At 39.8% G+C, this 20,465-nt stretch overlaps 2 protein-coding genes across 10 annotated transcripts in view; one reads left to right on the plus strand and one right to left on the minus strand.

The window, feature by feature from the left end:
• Unc5c (unc-5 netrin receptor C) overlaps nt 1-6,912 on the plus strand; it is a 350,620-nt gene extending 343,708 nt beyond the window's left edge. For both annotated transcript variants that reach the window (XM_021195777.2, XM_021195778.2), the window contains one exon: nt 387-6,912. In XM_021195777.2, coding sequence (XP_021051436.1) covers nt 387-552 — 166 coding nt within the window. In that variant the 3' untranslated portion in view covers nt 553-6,912. The remainder of the gene's footprint in view (nt 1-386) is intronic.
• A 2,739-nt stretch (nt 6,913-9,651) lies between these two features.
• Bmpr1b (bone morphogenetic protein receptor type 1B) overlaps nt 9,652-20,465 on the minus strand; it is a 325,936-nt gene continuing 315,122 nt past the window's right edge. For 7 of the 8 annotated variants that reach the window (XM_029537808.1, XM_029537810.1, XM_029537811.1 and 4 more), the window contains 3 exons: nt 17,216-17,391; nt 14,872-15,002; nt 9,652-13,255 (listed from right to left, as the gene is read on the minus strand). In XM_029537808.1, the coding sequence (XP_029393668.1) occupies nt 13,130-13,255; nt 14,872-15,002; nt 17,216-17,391 (433 nt within the window). In that variant the 3' untranslated portion in view covers nt 9,652-13,129. The remainder of the gene's footprint in view (nt 13,256-14,871; nt 15,003-17,215; nt 17,392-20,465) is intronic. The other variant, XM_021195257.1, reaches the window with a different exon arrangement.

Consider the following 20,465-nt stretch of genomic DNA (forward strand, 5'->3'; position numbering starts at 1 on the left):
TAAGTTATAAAGAGACCCTGAGATCCTCTGCTTCGTAGGAAATATCTGTCACCTCCAAGGAAGAGATGTGGCATGACCTGTCAAAGATCATCAGAGCCTGGACTGGACAGAAAACATAAGCCTCTTGATTTCCTGTTTGGGACAAAACCCACAGACACGTTGTCTCTTAAATTATCCTATTCAGAGTTGAGGTTAACAAAGTTAAACGGCAAATGTCCTGTCTGTAACTGATTTAATTAGGAGTGGCGCAATCATTAAGTGGAGTTCACTAGAATTCACAGTGGGACTTCAAGACAGACAGGTTGAGCACCAAGGCAGAGAAGATAATACTGTAAATAGACCTGTAAGTCACACCTCTATGCATATTTCCCAATCCTTGATTGCAGGTACTTGAATTACTTTGCCACCAAATCGAGCCCAACTGGCGTAATCCTGGATCTTTGGGAAGCACAGAACTTCCCAGATGGAAACCTAAGCATGTTGGCAGCCGTCCTGGAAGAAATGGGAAGACATGAGACAGTGGTGTCCTTGGCAGCAGAGGGACAGTATTGACCACACTGGAACTGATGCTTAAGGACACAATTACACAGGGAGTCTGTGTTCAGGGGAACCACATCTGAGGAGGAAATCCAGATAGGACCAAGGCGCTCTACAGGCAAGATGGCAACAGGAAACGTGGGGACAGATATAACCACCAAGGTACACGCCCACTTCATTCGGACAGCACCACCACAGGAATTAAGAAAAATTGTATAAATTTGTACCTTGAATTTAAGAATCAATCTAATTTTCTCTTCGTTGGGCTGTATGCTGTATGGTACAGGATCTTACAGTTTCCTAGGAAACGCTTTTTATTGCTATCCAGATGTATGGATAAACTTTCTTAACAAACCCAGTTTCTACAAATGTTGTTTACATCAAATTGGACAGGGATGCAGACACTGTCCATGGCTCGTTCTATTTTTGTTCAGATCATTTGAAGTTGAAGCTGTGGACGGTTTATTGTGTCTATTTCAGATTAGTAATTTACAGAGAAATCACAGACTTTTGCTAAAAATCGTGAACATCAAGTGTCTCAGATAATCTTCCCATCAGTGTTCTGTTTCTGAAACTTGTTGGACCAGTATTGGCATTGGTATCAGGGAAGTAGAGAATCTAAATGTAAAGGAGAAATTGCTAAAATTCCTTATGTCCTGGGGGAACCTGTTGGTATCCTTTGGGAACAGAGCTCTAGCATTACAGGGGAGGTAGCGATTCATGTTCCTCCACACAAACATTTCTGTACCACATGTGCTTGTAATAAGCAATTTCAAGTGTTTTTTAAAAAAATATTATTATTATTGATGGTTATTACAAATATTCTAGTAAAAAGATTTTCCTTTTGTTTTAGTTAGCAATACTGTTAGTGTTTGGTGTTGACTAGACCTGCCTCCCTTTCTTGCCTAAAGAGGTAGGCGTGGTCACCAGTTTAGTTCAATAGCTTTTGCTTCCTTGACCTTTGGTCTACCATTCTGTGGTGGAAAAGACAGAAATGCTCAATGGCTATGTCTGCTCTTTCAGCTTGCCTGGGCAGAGTCTTTCTGTTCTTGCTCTTATCATGAGGAGAGTTCTCTATGTAAAGTTCATTTACTCTTGTGGCTATCTGGGAGGCAGTGTGGTTGTGGGAACAGTGTCTGAACTAGGAATCAGGAAACCAGTTATCCTTGTGGAGTTGGTCCTCATCTGGCTGTGCGACTTTGGGGAGAGCATTGAAACTCACTGGAGTTCATTGTCCTTCTTTGTAAACTACGGGGTGAGACCAGATCATCTCAAGGTTCCAGAATGCTGATCTCCCATTAGGATGTCATCAGACTTTTATATGTTGCAGGCAGGATTGACTTGAACAGGGATTACTTCAACATGCATTTATTTGTTTGTCTTTATCTTTGTGTCATTATTGCATGATGTTGTTCACTGAGAGATGGCATCCTTTTCTTACCATTTTCTTGACCTTGGTGGGGTCCTATCCTCTACCTTCCAACTAATTATAAATTCTACTTTACTCATTTATTGATCTCAAGATCTCAAGACCATTTCTACAAAAAGCCCATGCAGCTGAATGAATTGGTAACATTTTTCTTTCTTTATTACTCTTTGCTTTAATGATATTCAGTTGAATTTACGTAGAATAGGTCTTTAATCCTATAAAATGTTAGTTGTGCACACTATGTGTTCTCCTTGGGACCATCCTGGTTTTTGTTTGGTTGGTTGGTTGGTTTTGTTTTTGACATAGGCACTCCATTCAGCAGATAGTGAATGAAAACTTAGCAGCCCCACTGACACAGGTAAATAGAAAACACCTATGTCCTTAAGTCAGAACTTTCAAAATGTGGCTGTGGTGTACTTTGGGGCTGGAAGTATCCACTGGGAATCATTTTGCCTAATACCCTCCGATTCTGTTACTTCCTGATACTCTCTAACTCTTCTATCCTGGTCATTAAAGAACTGTGGATACAGTTGTGGAGATTCTTCCTTCATGCTGTTTTTCTTCTCTTTCAGAGATGTATTCTACAATCTCTTTCTCTAACCATATTCATATGTAAAAATCCTGGTCCCACTGACAGTGGAAGGGGAATTCTATACTCCTAAGCAGTTCGTTGGCTGATGTCTATAATCATGAGTTTGTTCGAACTTTTAAGAGTTTTATTGATATTCTTAAAAAGCAAGAGGAAGAAAGACTTATACTTTGCTGCCTCTTGAAACAAGTGTGAAGGTTCCTCTTCACTACTTGGATTTTGGACCCATCAAAGAAATCCAAACTGAGCGATCTGGACTGGATGTTCTATGTAACTTCAATGCTTTGTGCTAAGTCAAGAGGAACAAATATGTTGCTATTCTGGTTAATTTATCCTACAAACTGTTAAGTAACCAACACAGGAATACTGAATGTAACCAGAGCAACATTATTGAATCTTTTGAGGGTCCTCGTGTTCAAGCATCTAGAGATACATACTTTTTTATTCGGACTCTCACGACAGGAAAAGGAAAAATGACTGATCTCTTATAAAGGAATCATTTGTCATAAAACCACTTTCTATCATGTGAATGACAGTTTCCAAACTAAGACATACCATATATCAAATAATTTTCACTAAGCAATCTGCTCTTTCTCCTTTGGAAGAAAATGATAGTTGTTAGATGGCTGCTTTCCAACACACGTTTCACCTGCTACAGTTCATCTTAGAGGGAGCTTCATCATCACACCTGTGGCATGGCTGACTTCTACAGAGCTTCTGAGGAGTGCCTTGCTCCCTGTGGGTGGCTAAAAAAAAAAAAAATTATTTGTGTATGGTGCCATCTAGTGGCCTGCCACATAGTCATTCAATGTCATAAACAGCTTACAAAAAATTGACAGAGTTTAAGTACCTGTGGAGTTTGACAAGACATTTGTGACAAACAGATGTGGTGAAAGTTACCTACATGTGTAATTCTCTTATTCTCATATTCTTCAGTTAAATTATCCATTTTACAATTTTCTTGGTTTAGCACATAATCAACTTACTCATACACAAGTTTCTTTCTTGTGATAGACATATATGGAATCTGTATTTTAAAAAAGTCTCTGAAAATTGTCATTGGGCTTTGAATATTTGAAACCTTTTAATTCCAAAGCACTAACTTTTAGAAACATAAACTGTATTCACAAAGAAGGAAGACTCTCTGCCCAACAGCTGCACACACACATACAGACATGGCATCCCCTTGGGGGTTTTGTTATTTGATTTTACACACACACACACACACACACACACACACACACACACACACACACATTCTTGCTAGGTATCCCAGACCATCCTCAAATCTATGACCCTATTTCCACAGCCTCTCAAGTGGTGAGAGTTTAACTATGTACCACTATACCTGCTTAATCCACTCTACATTTGCAAATGAGAATCCTGTCTCTATGGACATGGAAGTTGTGGCTGTTAATCAAGATGCATGATCTTCAGATGAAGTAGACCTTCTGAGATTAGGAATCTAAAGCTTCATGTTCTCTTCTTATTGGCATTAATTCAAATTGGCTGGGGTATAAGCATGGGTCAAGAAAGTCACAGCCAAGCATTTTCAAAGCAGACACCTTGTCTCTGCTATACAAAGAATTCCATCCTGAACTGAGAAAATTAATCTCTTCTGGGAAAGGATAATTTGAGGAATAAGAGGTCCAAGATCAAAGTATATCATATAGTTATTTTCATATATGCTATGATTCTACAGATTTTAATTATTCCACTATCAAAGAGTAAGGACATTCTTTAGGGAAAAGTTGCAATGACTATATTTAGGTTCCTCTAGAAAATTGGTATTAAAACTAGGTTTTAAAGACATTTCTCCTAAAAGTGATTGAAAGGGAAACACTCAGAGAGTAGGATTTAGACAGCTCACATCTGGAAAGGGGTATAGATGGTTGCCTACATCTGTGTGTGTCTCTGATGAGGACCTGGCACCTGTGATCCTGGGTCATTCACACACACCTCCATGGCCACAGGACAAAAAGAGCTTATGAGGATGATGTTCTGTCCCAGAATCCATACACATCCCTACAGTCTGTGCTCTGGAGCTAATCAATGTAGAAGGATAGTGGAGAATGTTAGAGAAAAAGTAGAAAAGATTTTCTTATTCCCCAGTCTTCAAGATGAATATGAATTTGAGCTGAGTAATTGCTCTGGAAATGTAATCTATTCATAGATATATTCTGGTGTTAAGTCCAAGGCCAATGATGGCAAAGGAGGATTACAGAAACACAGTGTTGGTGGAATTAGGCTCGAGACGCCTATTCTGAGCAGCTTTGTAAATCAGAACATCATTGTTCAAATCAGTCATTTGTAAAGATGATAATGGCCAATGAGCATCTTATTTTATAGATCCAAAAGAAAAATATTTTTATTATTATTCTCAAGATAATAAAACTGGTTTTGCCTTCTGAGTGCCTCGTGGGACCAACTATCTTATTCCTTTAGTTTTGTATTGTTTTTATATTTTTAAAGCATACTGAGCTGACATTGACTGAAAACCTTATAACTCTCTGTCTGTACAACAAAATACTGTTTCTCTACCCCCAAGAGATCCGATTGTGTCACCTCTGCTCACACTGACCACTTTGACAGTCGCCTGACAATTTTTTGATGGGATTGGGACTATGAGGAATACACTTCTTATAACCAATACTAATTTATGATCATATAGGCTAAATAAGCCATATGAAGTCATACCTGTTTCCAAAAAGCTAACACTTAAGCTCATTGGCTTAATGAGTAGAGATGGCCTGCATGTACCAGGCTGGAATATCTCTTCAAAGTAACAGTGTAGTTGTGGACCCTTTAGTTCTTTTGGCCAAATGGTTGACCCTTTTTCTGAAAAATTACCTCAACGGTCTTCAGAAAATCCAGTGGGCTTGCCTGCTTCATTTATTGCTCTGTGGAGGGATATTACCAGGCTTATTCAACCAAAGGTGTTTTCAGAGGCCTATTTAATTGTGGCTGAGGTATCCTCAGGACCAATACACTCAATAAGTATACTAGCAGGCAAAGCCAAAGAGATGTAAGAGGCAACCTGCAGTATACTAAACAGGAATCTATCCCAAGAGTACCAGAATGCATTGGAAACCCTGCCATATATCAGGACAGTCATGGCCAAACCCACTAGTTGCTAAGCAGAAAACCAGGGAGTGTCCTGAAATACAATCAGCTGTCCACCAGCCATGTTATTTGCTATGGCCCACCAGCTTTTTATATCATCATTTGGGAACCTGCGCTATGGCAGAATTGTAAATTGCAGGTAAAAGTACTGTAAGACCCATTTTAAATAAGCCTAAACCCCATACCATCTTTATATGCCAAAGGCCTAATGCCATGGAGCCTGATGACCCGTGGCCATGGTGACTGTGAACTGTGGGCTAGTTGTCCTGATGGGCAGCCTAAGGGATGAGCTCTCTGCCTTTGATCTTCACTCAGCGATGATGTGGCAACATCAAAGCCTCATGATGAGGTCTGTGCTGTATTAAACCCATTTTAAGATAGCATTCAAAACAAATCCACCGCTAGTAGAAAATGCCTTTGCCCATTTCTGTGTTCCTAAAGACATTAATGGCACCTATGACTGCATACATATGGATTCAGATTTATTTTTCTCCAGATTATTGGAAAGAAAGAGGAGCCAGTTGAAGACATGACTTGCATTCTTTCACTTGTTCCTAGTTCAACAATGGGTATTGATGCCCTCACCCTTCAGACAATGTATTTAGCCAAGTTGCAGGGAATATCATTATTGTATGTGTACTGTGTGTATGTGTATGTGTGTGTGTGTGTGTAAGATGTCACAGTGTTGTGTTTATTAAGCTTAATGTTGAGCTGTAAGGAACCAGTAATCTTCCTCCTTGCTCTAAAGAAGAAAACCCATATTCATGAGAGAACAATCCCCAGCTTTCTGCTTTAAAAAAAGAAGAAGAAGCTGGGTTACCCTCCCGCTGTCTTCTTTGGACCAGTTCAACTTCAGAAGTATCAGGTTGAAATGTTATGCTTCGTCAGTTTTTCTTTTTTTAGCAAAACAACACGACCTTGGCTTCTCAGATATGGAACACTTCTTCCTTCCTTGGTTATGGAATTCTGTCTTGCTGTATCTTCTATGCAACTCCTTTTCTAAACACCCCCAGTGGCTGAGGAGTGCTCTCCAGCAGTCCCCTCATCGCCTTGCTGTGTGGTTGAGGTGAGGGGTACCAGCTTTGGGTGTGCCTCTTTTCTCTCTCTGGTTGCCTCACCCAATTTTCCTGCCGTCCCCTTGGTTTGTAAACTGCCTGCATTTACTCTTGTCAGCCAACATGTACAAATGTAAGAAAGAATTTTTAAACAGGTAATAAATTATATTTATAAGCAATAGAGGCTTCGTTTCTTTTTAACACAGAGGTGCTTCGTGTCCAGAAGTTAGTGGGGATTTTTTTTTTTTTTCAGTAAGACAAAAATAACTTTGGGTCTTGTATGAATGGTAATCACAACCTTCCTCCATGGTAGGGTGAAGATCTAGAAAGATTCTTCTCCAGCCACATCACACGTAGTGATCTCTGGACCAGTGCCTTGACCTACCTCTGGTTACTTTGTGTGGATGCGGCTGGGGAGTGTGGCAAAGCTTGCCAGGTATACCGGGGCACAGTTAATACATCAGTATACCCCAGCACCTGCATCAACATTTCTGGAGCCTACACTCAAAGAGCTGATCTCCAGTGGAGTTTGTAAATAACTACCATAACAGGAAACAAAACACAAGCCTCATGAGGCAGCCCAGAGCTATCATGAATCCCAAAAGACACATCTGCCTTAGTGCAGGGCCTCAGTGACTCAGGTGGGCAAGCAGAAAGTTTCCAGGTTTGACGTGAGACAGCTCTGCCTCTGGGGATGAAGAGCAGAGTCAGCTCAATGACACACTGACTTGGGGCAATACTGTAAATCGAATGCCATCTGCCTCTTGACCTCTTGGCTTGTCTTGGCTAACCAACAAAGGCAAGCCACTGTGATAGCTCAGAGAACATTTCCCTCCAGGACCTACACAACAGTGAAAAACTCAAGTATTTATTCAATAGATAAGTAATGAAAATATGTAAGGGTGCCTTGCATACATAGTCTTCATGGGATGTCTGTGGATAAAAGAATGAAATTTTTATTAAGAAGCAAATAAAGCCAGATAGCCACAAAGGAAATACAACCCATGTTCCACAACCCATGTTCCACAACACAGTTTAGCCTCGGCCTCTTCCCTCTTTGAGATTCAGTAGCTGCAAGTTTCACTGATGTTACCCCACAAGTTGGACAATATGCAAATGCTTTTTCAAGGTCAAAGCAGTGAGCCCTCACCCCCAAAAGCATGTCTCTGAGGTCATTAGAGTTCTGAGATTGACCTTGCCCTGAATCTATTCCTCCCTGTCAATCGATGGAACTAGGCAAAGAATACTCCTCAGTCCCAGAAGAGCAAAGCTAGACTGATGAGCAGCCATAGCTCTCCCATCACGAGCAGCTCTGTGCTCATATATTCATTCCAGTTTTTAAGAGCCTGGAGGGAAGGGTGGAAGAGCATTTTATCTCAAGGTATGGTGGAAAATATTGGGAGCTCACAGATTATATGTTCCTGAAAAATCATAAAAGGGAAAGGGGGAGAACAGAGTTAAGCTCACCTGAACCCCAAATATTGGGGTGTACTTTCTTGGCACAAGGGTAAGAGACTAAAATGCCAAGTGTCAAATCTTTCAATCCCTGGTTTCTATGATACAAACCATTCTAACTGCCCAATGCAAACAGTCTTGGGCTTCCTCTCTCTTTCCAATCTCAAATAGAGTCTCTCAGACTCAGGCTTCCCAAGTTGTCCTCCAGAGATCCACACTCAACAAAGAATAGCCTCCCCCCACCCCCACCCCCACCCCTACATTTCCTCTTTACAGAGGGCTTTCTAGTTCTGGTTTCAAGTTGAGGGGTGCTTCTGAGATAAGAGTCTCTCTCATTCCTACACCCAAAAGAGCCAGTTTCTCTCATATCATGAGGCTCCCTTGCTGTAACCCTTATTTCTTGCCCTTCAGATCATTAGGTCCCTTCAAGTCCATCTCTAAATCTAATCCTTACTCCACTGACTTCTTACTCATCCTCCCATGGTCCACTGCGGAGAATTCGCTCTTGCAATCTTTGTAAAGCTGCCACCATCCTGAGGATTTCAAAATACACAAGAACCAATCCCACAACCTGAACTCCAGGTTTTCATCACCAATAATCATGTCCACTAATCCAAGCCTAATACCTCAGATGACACCCTCTGCCTCTCGGTCTTGCTCCCCCAGATCTGGATTTCAGTCATACCCCTCTCAGTGAATCCTAGCACACTATTCAAGTGCCGACACTGTCAGGACTCTGTCCTGTTACCTAGCTTCTGTTTATTAAGTGTGTCTTATGCTGTTCCCTAAAGGCTCAAGACACACAGCACTTTGATAACAATTCCTGAATACTGATTTCCATGAATGATTAAACCCTAAGATGTAGATGATGTGTGATTAAAAGAAAAACAAAGCAACAAAAACAAGGGGCAGCAAGGGCTTGTTCAAGTGCTGGTAGATAGCTGGTGCTTACGGTTGGCCGGTACACACTTCATTGCATCCTCTGAAACACCCCTTGCATTGGTGTTGCCGTTGGCCTAATCTTCATGGGGAAGAAAATAGACATGAAAAGTTCCAACCATACCCTCTTATCCCAGCCCTGACATAGGAGTGAACCTTGGTCCTCAAGCAGCTCTGGAATCTGGTGCCCAACATTTAATACCAATACCCTCCACTGGTCCTGAGCATGGCTGTCAGCCAGCAGGCTGTATCTTCAAGTATGCTGTTATTTTCCACAGTGAAACTTTATACTTTCTTCATTTCTCTCAAACCACCAACTACTCACCCCCAGGAGATGACAGCATTCCCTAAACAGAGAAAGTGGAAGACACCAGTTCATTCTTACCTCAGGATGCTGGTGCACAGGCTTACCTACCTCTGCCCCCTCAGCGGCCACCCTTCCCAGCTGCTGTCATGAGGTCATTTCAAAGAAAAAGAAAAGGCCCAACTATGAGACACCAGTCATAGTTTTTGAATGGGGAGAATGACACCATTTTATTGAGGGAAATAAGAAAACAAGTCATACACAATTTGTAACAAATACAACTGTTTGTTCCCTAACCCTGAATAATTACAGTATATACAAATTCCATAAGGCACTGGTTTCCCGATAGAACACAAATGAGTTTTGTTTTGAAACAGACAGAAAAGAACCGCTCCCCCTAAATATTACCAATTTTTCTCTTAAAATCTACGGCATTAGTTTCTGTAACAATCAGTTCTGTTAAATTGTATCATTTTTGACACAGCCCCATTCCTTTCTACTTTTTATGGGACTGGGAGTTTCTGAGATGGTGTAACCACCAAAACATGTTCAAGTTAAAAAAAAAAATGTATCCTCTTTGCCTTTCCATCCACAAACCAAGAAGTGTGAGTACAGATGGAAAACAGAACACTCCTGATGAATTTGGTTGGCATGAGGAACATGAAAGCAGGTGATTACTAGGGACTTGCGGGCCTGGACCACACACCAATTGAAATGTGCCAGCGAATTCCCTGGAAGCAAAGTCCAGCATGTCCCCTAAGAAGCTTTCTGTTGGGGGAGTACTAAGAACGGGCAGGAGTGACGTCAGGGTGCACTGTCCGAGTCATACACACTGCTCACTGCTTTTCATTTGGGAGTTCACAATGTACATGTTTCCATAAATAAATATTATTCTTCATTTAGGACTTTACCATCCATAATATTTTACTTTCTAATCCACATACTAGAGTTGTGCCAGACTCCAGAATGAACATATTTACATATACATCTATATTTATATACTATATACATACGCACATCAACCATAAACTTGGACACATAAAGCTTATCTAACAATTAATAATTTAGGATTCCTTCAGAGGAGAGGAGTTAGAAGAAAATCTTGCTCTTTGAAAGAGTCCTGAGGGTAAGCAACAGTCAATTATATTATTAATTTGCAGAAAGTTAGAGCAAAAAAATAATAAAATAAATGTATTTTTCTGAGATGCTAGAAGTTTAAAGGTTATCGTGGATTACTGGGAAGTCAACAGGTAGTCCTTAACAACTTAGTTGTATCAGTTAGGTTTTCATAAGACAGAAATTATATTCATAAATAAATTATAAATTCTTATTGAAAATTCATAATAACTGAGTGGATCTTTTAAATGATCTCAATAATTTCAAGATTTTGTACTGAATAAATAAAGTCAATAATTAGCAAATAAGCAGTTGATTTTCCCCAAAGCAGTAAAATGAACCATATAGATGAAATTTCGACACTCAAATTTCTCCCCGTTCTTCACAGGAACCCTAGAAATCTAGAACTCTTTAAATCATCAACAGCTCCATCACAAGACATTCTGATTTAAATTTGCGCACATTTTAAAATCTACCAATAAAGAAAACACAGTGTGACCTACGAGGTCCCCACAACCTCACTTAAGCCTAAGAAAACCCCAGAAAATAAAAATCAAAATGTACCCACTTAACTGGCAAAATGCTCCATAGGTGTTTGCAGATGGATCTGTCTAGAGGCAATAAGGCTTTTCCCCCCAGGCTCAGATGACTGCCATGCGACAGAAATAAATGGGAAAACTGTAGCAAATGTCATTTAATAGAGAAAAGGCTCTTCGATGGCTTAGCTTGCACTGGCCTCAGTAAGAGCAAAATGTGATGACCGTTAAATTAACAACCAGTTTTTATCTTTTCAGATTTAAGAACTGAGTAGATCTATCCTAGTGGAAACTAAACTGTGGCCCGGCAGTACCATACAATGAAACAGAACACAGAGGGATGCTTTTCTTTACAGTTTTCCTAAACTCCAGGTATAGCGCAAAGACACTGAGCTCCAGGATTGCTTTCCAGATGAATGTCTACTCCAGAAAAGGAGTAAAACATTTCCTCATTTCTCATGCAGCTGTCAACTTTCCCTAAGGGCTCCATCTTTCAAGCACCCAGCGGTGAGATGCATAGGAAAACACTGCCCCCTGGAGGAATCTTGGAGGAATGTCACTTTCTAAGGCATAGGAAGTACTTCCACCTTTCTTAATAACAAGTACGCAATTTCTAATCATTCTGGAAGGAACACAGTAAGGAACTATGTGAAGGAAGTTGAGAAGGCCATGTGCCATTTTACACCTTATTTCCTTCCTAAGGAATACTGGTCGTATCAGTGGTTTTGCACAGATAGTCAAAAGTTAGGACCTCACAGGACTGAATCACGAGATGTTTTGTGTACGTGCTGTACTAGAGAAACAGAATAAATTAGTAGTGAAATGCACATGAGAGTAAATGAGTTATACCTAAGGTATGAAATGTCCATGTAAGAGGTCCATACCAGACCCATATATCTATTCTAGAAGGAATCACAACAGCCATGTTCGGTGACCTCATCAACTTTCCTCTGCTTATTTTTAAATTAAATTTAGTGACGTTAACCTGACAGATCAGATGCTTCCTCTCTGCCTCTGAAACCAGAGATTTAGAAAACACGACAACACAAAACTATACATACCTATACACACTGTGACGTGCACACTTCTTTCCTGTACTGCTGTGATGGGTCCTTATGCACACAGAAGGAACAAGCCGGCTATCTGCTGCTCCTTCAGTCTCGGCACTGCCTAACTGACATGTCTTCCTTATAATACAAGCCCAAATCACTTCCATTTTTAAAGTCCCTTGTCTCTCTACCACATTCCTGACAGTTTTATTTAATATTGATCTTCTGATTTATGAGAACAAAAGCAGGCACGTGTTGATTCTCCACTCGTGATAAAGCTTTGCTGGTGTTTAATGCAAGCGGGGGGGAGGCATTGCCTGAAAGAGCTGCCTAACGCACCCTGAAGCAGGAGTAGCTCTGAAGAACCCACCAACACATAATCCTACTAGTGGCACAAAGCTTTCATTTGTTTCACTCTGGCTGAAGCTGCAGAAGGAGTCCAAGCTGTGGTCCCAGGTAGGTGGGACTTGCATGCTTGTGCATTCACACAGCACTGGCATCCCAGAGCAGGGCTGACCCAAACAGTCTGAAGTGTCTCGGGCAGGGAAGCAAGTAAGTTGAATTCTAATTTATGTTCACAGGCTGTTCTGTTTTCTAGAGTGCAAGAGTATTTTGCCAATGGAGAAAACATTTTGACTTCCAGGAACATTTCTAGGAAGGCCTTTTGTTATTATTTAAACTATAGCTGTATAAACCTTCAAACATCTACAATATTTGTCTTATTTTGGTAAAAATTAAAGTATCTTTCTTTTTTAAAAAAATGGTAATTCAAAATACAGGGCTTTCTTAGAAAGCAACATGCATCATATCTTGAACAAGTTACCCAGTTTCCCCTCCTCAGAAAGCCATGACGAATCCATGTTTCTGGGTTCCTCTGTGTCTGTCCAGCTTGCTCTCTTCGAGGAAAGTCTGAACTCACTGGGCAGCAGGCTAACGTTCAAGGCTTGGGCTAAGGATGCTTCGGTGAGAGTCTTGCTCTGTCCAAAAGTATGTGACATCAGAGTTTAATGTCCTGGGACTCTGACATTTTGGCAAGTGTTTTCTTAACTCTCAGGGCCGTCAGCCTGGAGGCAGGATTCTGCGCCCAGCACTCTGTCATAAGCTTCCCCATCTGCCTGAGACACTGAAAGAGAAAAAAACATTGGAGTGAAGTCAGAGACACGTACTCTTTATACGGCACGCAGGGTTTGGCATTTATCTGGTGTTCATGCGGTCTGCAGATATTTTTAAGGCACCAGTGAAGTATGAATGCCAAATTTCACGTCAACGGATCATGACTCCCACAGACTCTCATATTTCCCTGGTGATGACAGAAGACTAGAGGCTTTGAAGAGAGAGAAGGATGACTTTAAAGATAGTGGTAAGCAAACATGATCCTCAGTGGGTCTGAATTCTCCTCTCTAGATTGTTTACCACACATAATGTATTTCAATAATGTATTACATTAATGTATACATAATGTATCCATCTAATTCTGTGCTGCTCAAAGAAACACGGTATTTCTAAATCACGCCATTCTGCTCTAGCTATAGCACTTAACAAGATCAATGGCCTGTGGAGAGGTTTGCTAGAAATTTCTCCTTGATTAACCTATGGTCTACCAATTGTTCTTGATGCAAGGCACAATTTTGCTTCATTAAAAATCATCAGTGAAGAGTTTTCAAATGACACCCACAGGCTACCATAGAAGAATATAACCCCAGCACCTCACAGTGCTCTCCGCATGACTTCTTAGAAAGCATACACTAAGCAGCAATGCAAGAACTACACACCAGGCCAACTGAGCAGTTGAGGGAATGTATACGGACACTGTCTTTCTGAACAGCGTTCCGTGCTCCTGTCTTTGGTGGGTCCAGAATGTGCTTCAAGTCCTCCTGAACTTTCCAAAATGCCAGAGACTCGGGTGTGGGTGAGTGAATAATGTGGATAGAGAGACACTGAAGCAGAAAACAAGTCCAGGTCTGTTCCACTCACTTTATCCAGCCTGGCAGCAGCCTTTCCCACTTACTCGGGCTTCACATACAAACCCTCACAATAAACAGATTTGTGATTTGAGCAAATATTTATTAAATACCTAAAAATGTGTTTATATCTATAAATGTAAGTATATATACATATAAATGTATAATATATGTATATATATGTATATATATGTATGTGTATATATATATATATACACACACATATATATGTATATATATGTATGTGTGTATATATATATACATATATATATATATACACACACACACACACACACACTATATATAATTTGATAACCGATTGAGGGGCTCTTCCCTGAGAAAGACTATTTCCCACTCTCATCATGGACAGTCCTAAAATCATACACATACAAGCAAACAAAAAACAAAAAACAACAACAAAAAAAACCCTCAAAAACCAAAAAAAAAAAAAAAACCCATAGTTGTTATGCAAATGTCACATTTGATGTATGAAATAATGTTCTCAGAAGGTTGTGAGCTAGGAAACAAAATCAGGTCCACTTCAAGTAATGTTCCACAGGCTCAATCGTGACCATTTGCTATGTTATGTAGTTGACAAAATAAAATCAGAAAAAAAAGAGAATAGATTTGATGCACTACAGATAGTTCTATACAAATACCACAATGAGACAGCACTGCTGTCACCATCAAAATGAATTGCAGTGATGCATATTACATTTTTTGACAAAACAGAAGCATATTTAGAAGTCAGCCATATCTTCCCTAAGCCTGGCCTTACCTCATCACTGCTCCATCGATTGGGGAATGAAGGCCGTAACTTCTTCATGCACACAATTTCTCTCATGTCCTCATAAGAAGGGTCACTGGGCACCAGGTCGTGATAGGGAAGCTGGTATTCTTCCACTATACCTGAAGATGTGTTTATTAATGAAATTATCTTCTATGAACTGGTAAAAAATATGCCTAACATACAAATTTCCTCAATTAAAAAAAAATCTATTGCTTTTAAACACGGGTTCTGGTTAACAACAAAGTAAGTCTTGAAAAGCATTTACCCAAATGACAATTTAATTTACAAAAATTAACAGAGAACCCAGTGCTTCATACTATCATAGGTCCTCAAGTGTCCCCTCATCTCCTGATTACATTCCGAAGGCTGTTAAAACAAGCATCTTCAATTTGTATGAGCTAGTTATATTTTGAAAATCCATATTAAGTCTCAATGTAAGACTAGACAACACGTCTTGAATCGATGCCAAATCACATGCAACTGCTTCTACTGCTGGCACGTGAGACTGAAAGCATCATAAGTTTGGAAGAGCATCCTACTTAAACAAATGTCAGATTCATTGAAAAATTATGAATTATGAAAAGTTTTGCACACTCAATATTGAAAAGTTGTATAGCCAAAAATATTAGCCATGATTCATCTTAGGTTTGAAAATGATCTGATTTTCATTTTCTTCTTTAAATTTCCTATTTCACATATCTCATCCAGCCTAATAGCTAATTTTATTTATTTATTTATTTATTTATTTATTTATTTATTTATTTATTTATTGGCCAGTCCTTTAAGAAGGTAGGCTATTTTTAGTATACTCTTTTTAACATTATGATGGTAATTCTAAATAACCCCTGTCCTCAAGTGATGGAGAGGGTTCCTGAACTCTCCCCCAGACTCTACCCCCTCTCTTTGGTAGGAATGCTATCACCTTCATCAGAACATTGTGAGACCATCCAGTTATAAGAGCAACTATCACAGCATTAAATTCATTAGGATGATGAGATACACCTATCAGTATTAGGGAACCGGAGGGAGAAAGATTACAGGTCTGAGTTCAAAGCCAGGCAGGACTACATAGATAGTGCAGTGCCAATCTGGACTCCACAGTGAAATTCTATCTCAAAACCAAACATCAACGATAATCATATTTCACTGAGGATTTATTCAGACAAAATTTAGAGTTTGTGTTATATTCTTTTTTTGTAAATCAAACTCATATAGAATAGAAGGGACCCAATGATTCAAAACTATTCTTTAAGCACTTCAAACATATTGCCTGTTTGTCATTAGTAGTCAGGCTATAACTGCATAGCATTATTACTTGTATTATCTGTGTTCACTATTCTTCAACTGGGATTCACTGTACTCTCAGTACATAAGTAATGAAATACTGGGCCCAGCTTATAGCAGACTTCACTTCATTTGAGCATTTTCTTTCTAACTCTAGAGACATTGACCCAGATACATCTTCACAGTCAAGCCTGTCTCTAGTTAACTCATTACATGGATGAACTGAGGGATGGTAAGGCAAGCTAGGTATACAAACCACATGAGACATAAGATATAACCAGGGGCCAAAGAGATGGATGAATGCTTACACACACTTGCTGCTTCTGTAGGATCAGAATTTGGTTCCCAGAATGTATGCCAAGCAGTTGGCTTTGCTAGGAATTCTTAAGCTTATGGAAAAATAATCATGAACAATAACAAAATTTTTATGCTTTAACTTCATTTAACTTTTTATTTTAACCAAAAAGAGAAGGAAAGAGGGGGAGGCGGGAGGGAGGGAGGGAGGGAGAGAGGGGGGAGAGAGAGAGAAAGGAAGAAAGACAAGGAAGGAAGGAAGGAAGGAAGGAAGGAAGGAAGGAAGGAAGGAAGGAAGGAAGGAATCGAGTGTTCAGGAAGGGGTGCTCCACTCTCCTGTGTCTCCACGTTACCTCAGCAGAGGAAGGATGGAGGTTGCAGCAGTGGGTTGGGATGGGTAGGAGAAACTGGAAAGGGTAGGAGAGGGTGTAGGAGTAACTACTGGTGAACCTTTAAAAGAAGTGAGATGGTAGAACAAGAGAGGCCAAGGGTGTCATGTGACAAGCCAGGGGAAGCTGGCAGAGAATCTAGAAGAGCACATTCACTGGCCAGAGAAGAGAGTAGGCAGCCAGCAGAGAGGTACTAATATGTCAAGTATTTCCTGGAAGGATTATGACTACATCAACAGAAATGAAGGCTAGGAAGGAAAGAAAATGGGATATTGTATATAATGTGCCAACTTTAATCCTTTCTGATCAGAAGGGATTTACAAACATTTCCCGTGAGTAGCTTTTCAAAGAGGTTTCTTTCTTACCTCCAGAAACACATCTCCTTGCAATCTCCCAGAGGATGAGTCCAAAGCTATACATGTCAGCCATAATGTAGGACTGGAAATGGTTTCTATTCAAGCTCTCATCCAGCACTTCTGGAGGCATATAGCGCTTGGTGCCAACCCGGGTGTTGGGTGGGATGTCAACCTCATTTGTGTCACTAAGGGAAAGACGATGAGCCATTGTCAGCACTGGAGATGCTGCTGTGGGTCTCTGGACAAGCTTGCCAGTGGCAACTCAAAGAGAAAAGCTTTCAGGGAACAGAACATTTCCTCATAAAAACATTTCTTGGCAAAAGCTAAACATCCGCAGATTAAACATCCAGACCATGCATAACTAAATGAGAATGAAGCCCCAATGTATAAAATATTACTTACATAATTAAATTTAAATTATTGCAAAATATCTAATAAAAGCTATGCATAGGAGTTCACGCATATGCGATCTAAACTTTTGGAATGAGGAGACAGAGTAAAGGAGTTCAAGACCAGTCTCAACTGTGTAATGAATTTGAGGTAGGAAACCTGTCTCAGAACATAAAATAAGCAATATCAAGAAAATATCTAAAATGTATCTTTTTCTCTGAACTAAATACAATTGATTTGTTCTTTTAACTGGGAAGTACATACCAAGTTGGCTAAAATGTCTTAGGAATAGTTTATAAGGGAGAAAAGTATGCCAGCAATATATTTAAAGGGAAGCTAAAAATTAATGGAAAAACACCACCCAACACACCGTATGAAACTGATAATTCCCAAAGAACCAGTAAAGAATAGCTTCTCTCCTCCTACTACACCTGCTGGTCCATATCATGTGTGTGCAAAGGAGGTATTCCATTGACAAGCTATCTGAACATGTTATAATGTATCATTTTTAACTATTAGAAGAATGCAGTACACATCCCAAATATGGAGTCTTAGGTTCTAGACTCACAAAAATAATATAGGAAAAAGGATAATTATAGGCTCTAATTATATTCAAGAATATATACTGAGAAAGGAAAACAAGAATCATCTTAGACTAGGACATCCAAGAAAGTATCAGGCAAACTGGAGATACATCGTGGCTCCGGTTGATGGAGATTTTTTGACAGCTCAATTCTTAGATCCTTTGTGTCTTTTAGAGTCTGAGAGGCCAGGCAGTGGTTGGGGAATGTGTGGTAAAGCTCCCTACCTCTCTGCTGGAGGACTGCAAGGTAACTGCTACCAAATGACACTAGTAAGATTTGTTTCCTCTCTAAACTCTTTCCCTCTCAACTAAGGCAAAAGAAAACGACCAAGGTTTTCAAGATCGATCAACTGCAAAGACAGTGGTCCCCCTCCCGAATGCACGCTTCTGAAGGGCATTCCATCTCCCTTTCCTTTGCCACTGGGGTTTCCCAGTATCTGAAGAACATCTTCCCTATGAGTAGCAGGAAACATGTTCCACTAGAAGTACCTGGCAATGTAAAGATTTGAAGCTCCTGAATACATGCCATAGTTATGTGGTGTGGCCCTAAGGATAAACGCCTCAGTCTGTCTTTACTCATCACATAGCTCACACCAGGTGGGGGGGGGGGGACATGAAGTGGGAAGGACAAAGCCTGCTGACAGCAGCACTTAAAGAGAAATGTAAAGCTGTTATATAAAAGACATAAAATGAAGGCGATCTAGATACATAGATAGATTGCATTTTGTTGGACAAATTGATTTTATAAAAGATTAGTATTAACCTAATAGGAAATGTCTCAAGTACTACATTCAAAAATAACAAAGAAGCTAATTATAGGGACTCCTGGATACTACCAGTTTTCTTATTCTCCAAGGTAGGATAAAATCAGACCAGATGAGATAAGTAGGATGAGATGAGATGAGATAAGATGAGACGAGACGAGACGAGATAGCAGCCCTCCCAAGTATGATCTGAACAGGAAGATAGCAAGAAAAGCAAAACTGGGCAGTCAATGAAGCCTCAACCATACACAAAGGGCTATATAGGAACTTAGTAAGCCTGGAAGCAGGAGAGCTGGTTCTCAGGGGAGAGCGCACCAATTGTTCATCTAATTCAAACTGTCAGTCCTGAAAGCATGCATACAGGTAACATTATATGGACTCAAAGGCTATATTAGGGATATATATCTATGCACAAATATATACATGCGCTCACAAGCAGTAGCACAAAGCCTAAGAATTTAGAGGAGAGTGGATAGGTACGTCAGAAAGTTTGAAAGGAGGTGAGAAGGGAGAAATGCTGTAATTAAATTATAATCTCAAAAATAAAAAAGGAAGTAATAAGGGACTTCTCTTTGACTTTCAGTAGCATCACACCTGTTCTCAAGTAACAGCAGAGATAAAAATGACCTTCTATTAGTCTTTAAGACCAAAAATGAAAATTAAATTGAATATGGGTATACAAGAATAACGGAAGAAAGTGGATTCAGAAGTTGTCGTCCTTATAAGAGGGTAGAGGGAGGTTCACTGAAGCAAGTCAATGAGAAAGAAAGGCGCAGAGCGGGTGAGGGTCTTCAGCCTAGTCCAGCCTCCTTCTCTATGCAGGGGTGCAAAACAGCGAGAGTCAAAGTTGGCAGAAAAAATGGATACTATGAAACATGAGCAGAGGAGGAGAGAGTAGCTCCAACCCCACAGAGCCTATGCAGATACTGGAAGGGCCACACAAGTGAATTACCAAATCATAAAAAGCAATAAAATGGGGGAAGTGAAAAGGATTATATTCAACATCTTATTTCTGTTGAAAAGACTAAAGAAAAGGAGGCAAGCTGTTATTATCTGTTAATATTCAACTGTAACCCAACTGTCCTTTGAAATGCCTTATGAGTGTTTAAAATAGATCATAAATAAAATGTATATAAATATACATTATTATATATATACAAGTATATTTAATATAATCTGGCAGGATCAATGACTGGAAAGTATATATTTCAAGGACTAAGGAAAGCTACAGGCTTTGACCATGAAATTAAAAAGTCATTTATAAACTACATAGAGCTAGCAAAAAAAAAAAATGGATTTCTGCTAAGAACTCAAAATATTCTGTCATAAATGTAGGTGCTGCATTGAATATCAAGGAAATATGAGCTCTTTATCTTTCCCATGGACAATGAGGGGAAGTCCTCTTTATTTTTCCTGTGGAAAAGAGTCAGGGTTAATAATCAGAGCCTGGTGGCAGAGGTGGAGGCTCTAGAGAATTACAGGAACAGATTGTCTCCTTCAATTATAATTTCATAATTAATAT

Source organism: Mus pahari, chromosome 4 (genome assembly GCF_900095145.1).
Source record: "Mus pahari chromosome 4, PAHARI_EIJ_v1.1, whole genome shotgun sequence".
Taxonomy (NCBI): domain Eukaryota; kingdom Metazoa; phylum Chordata; class Mammalia; order Rodentia; family Muridae; genus Mus; species Mus pahari.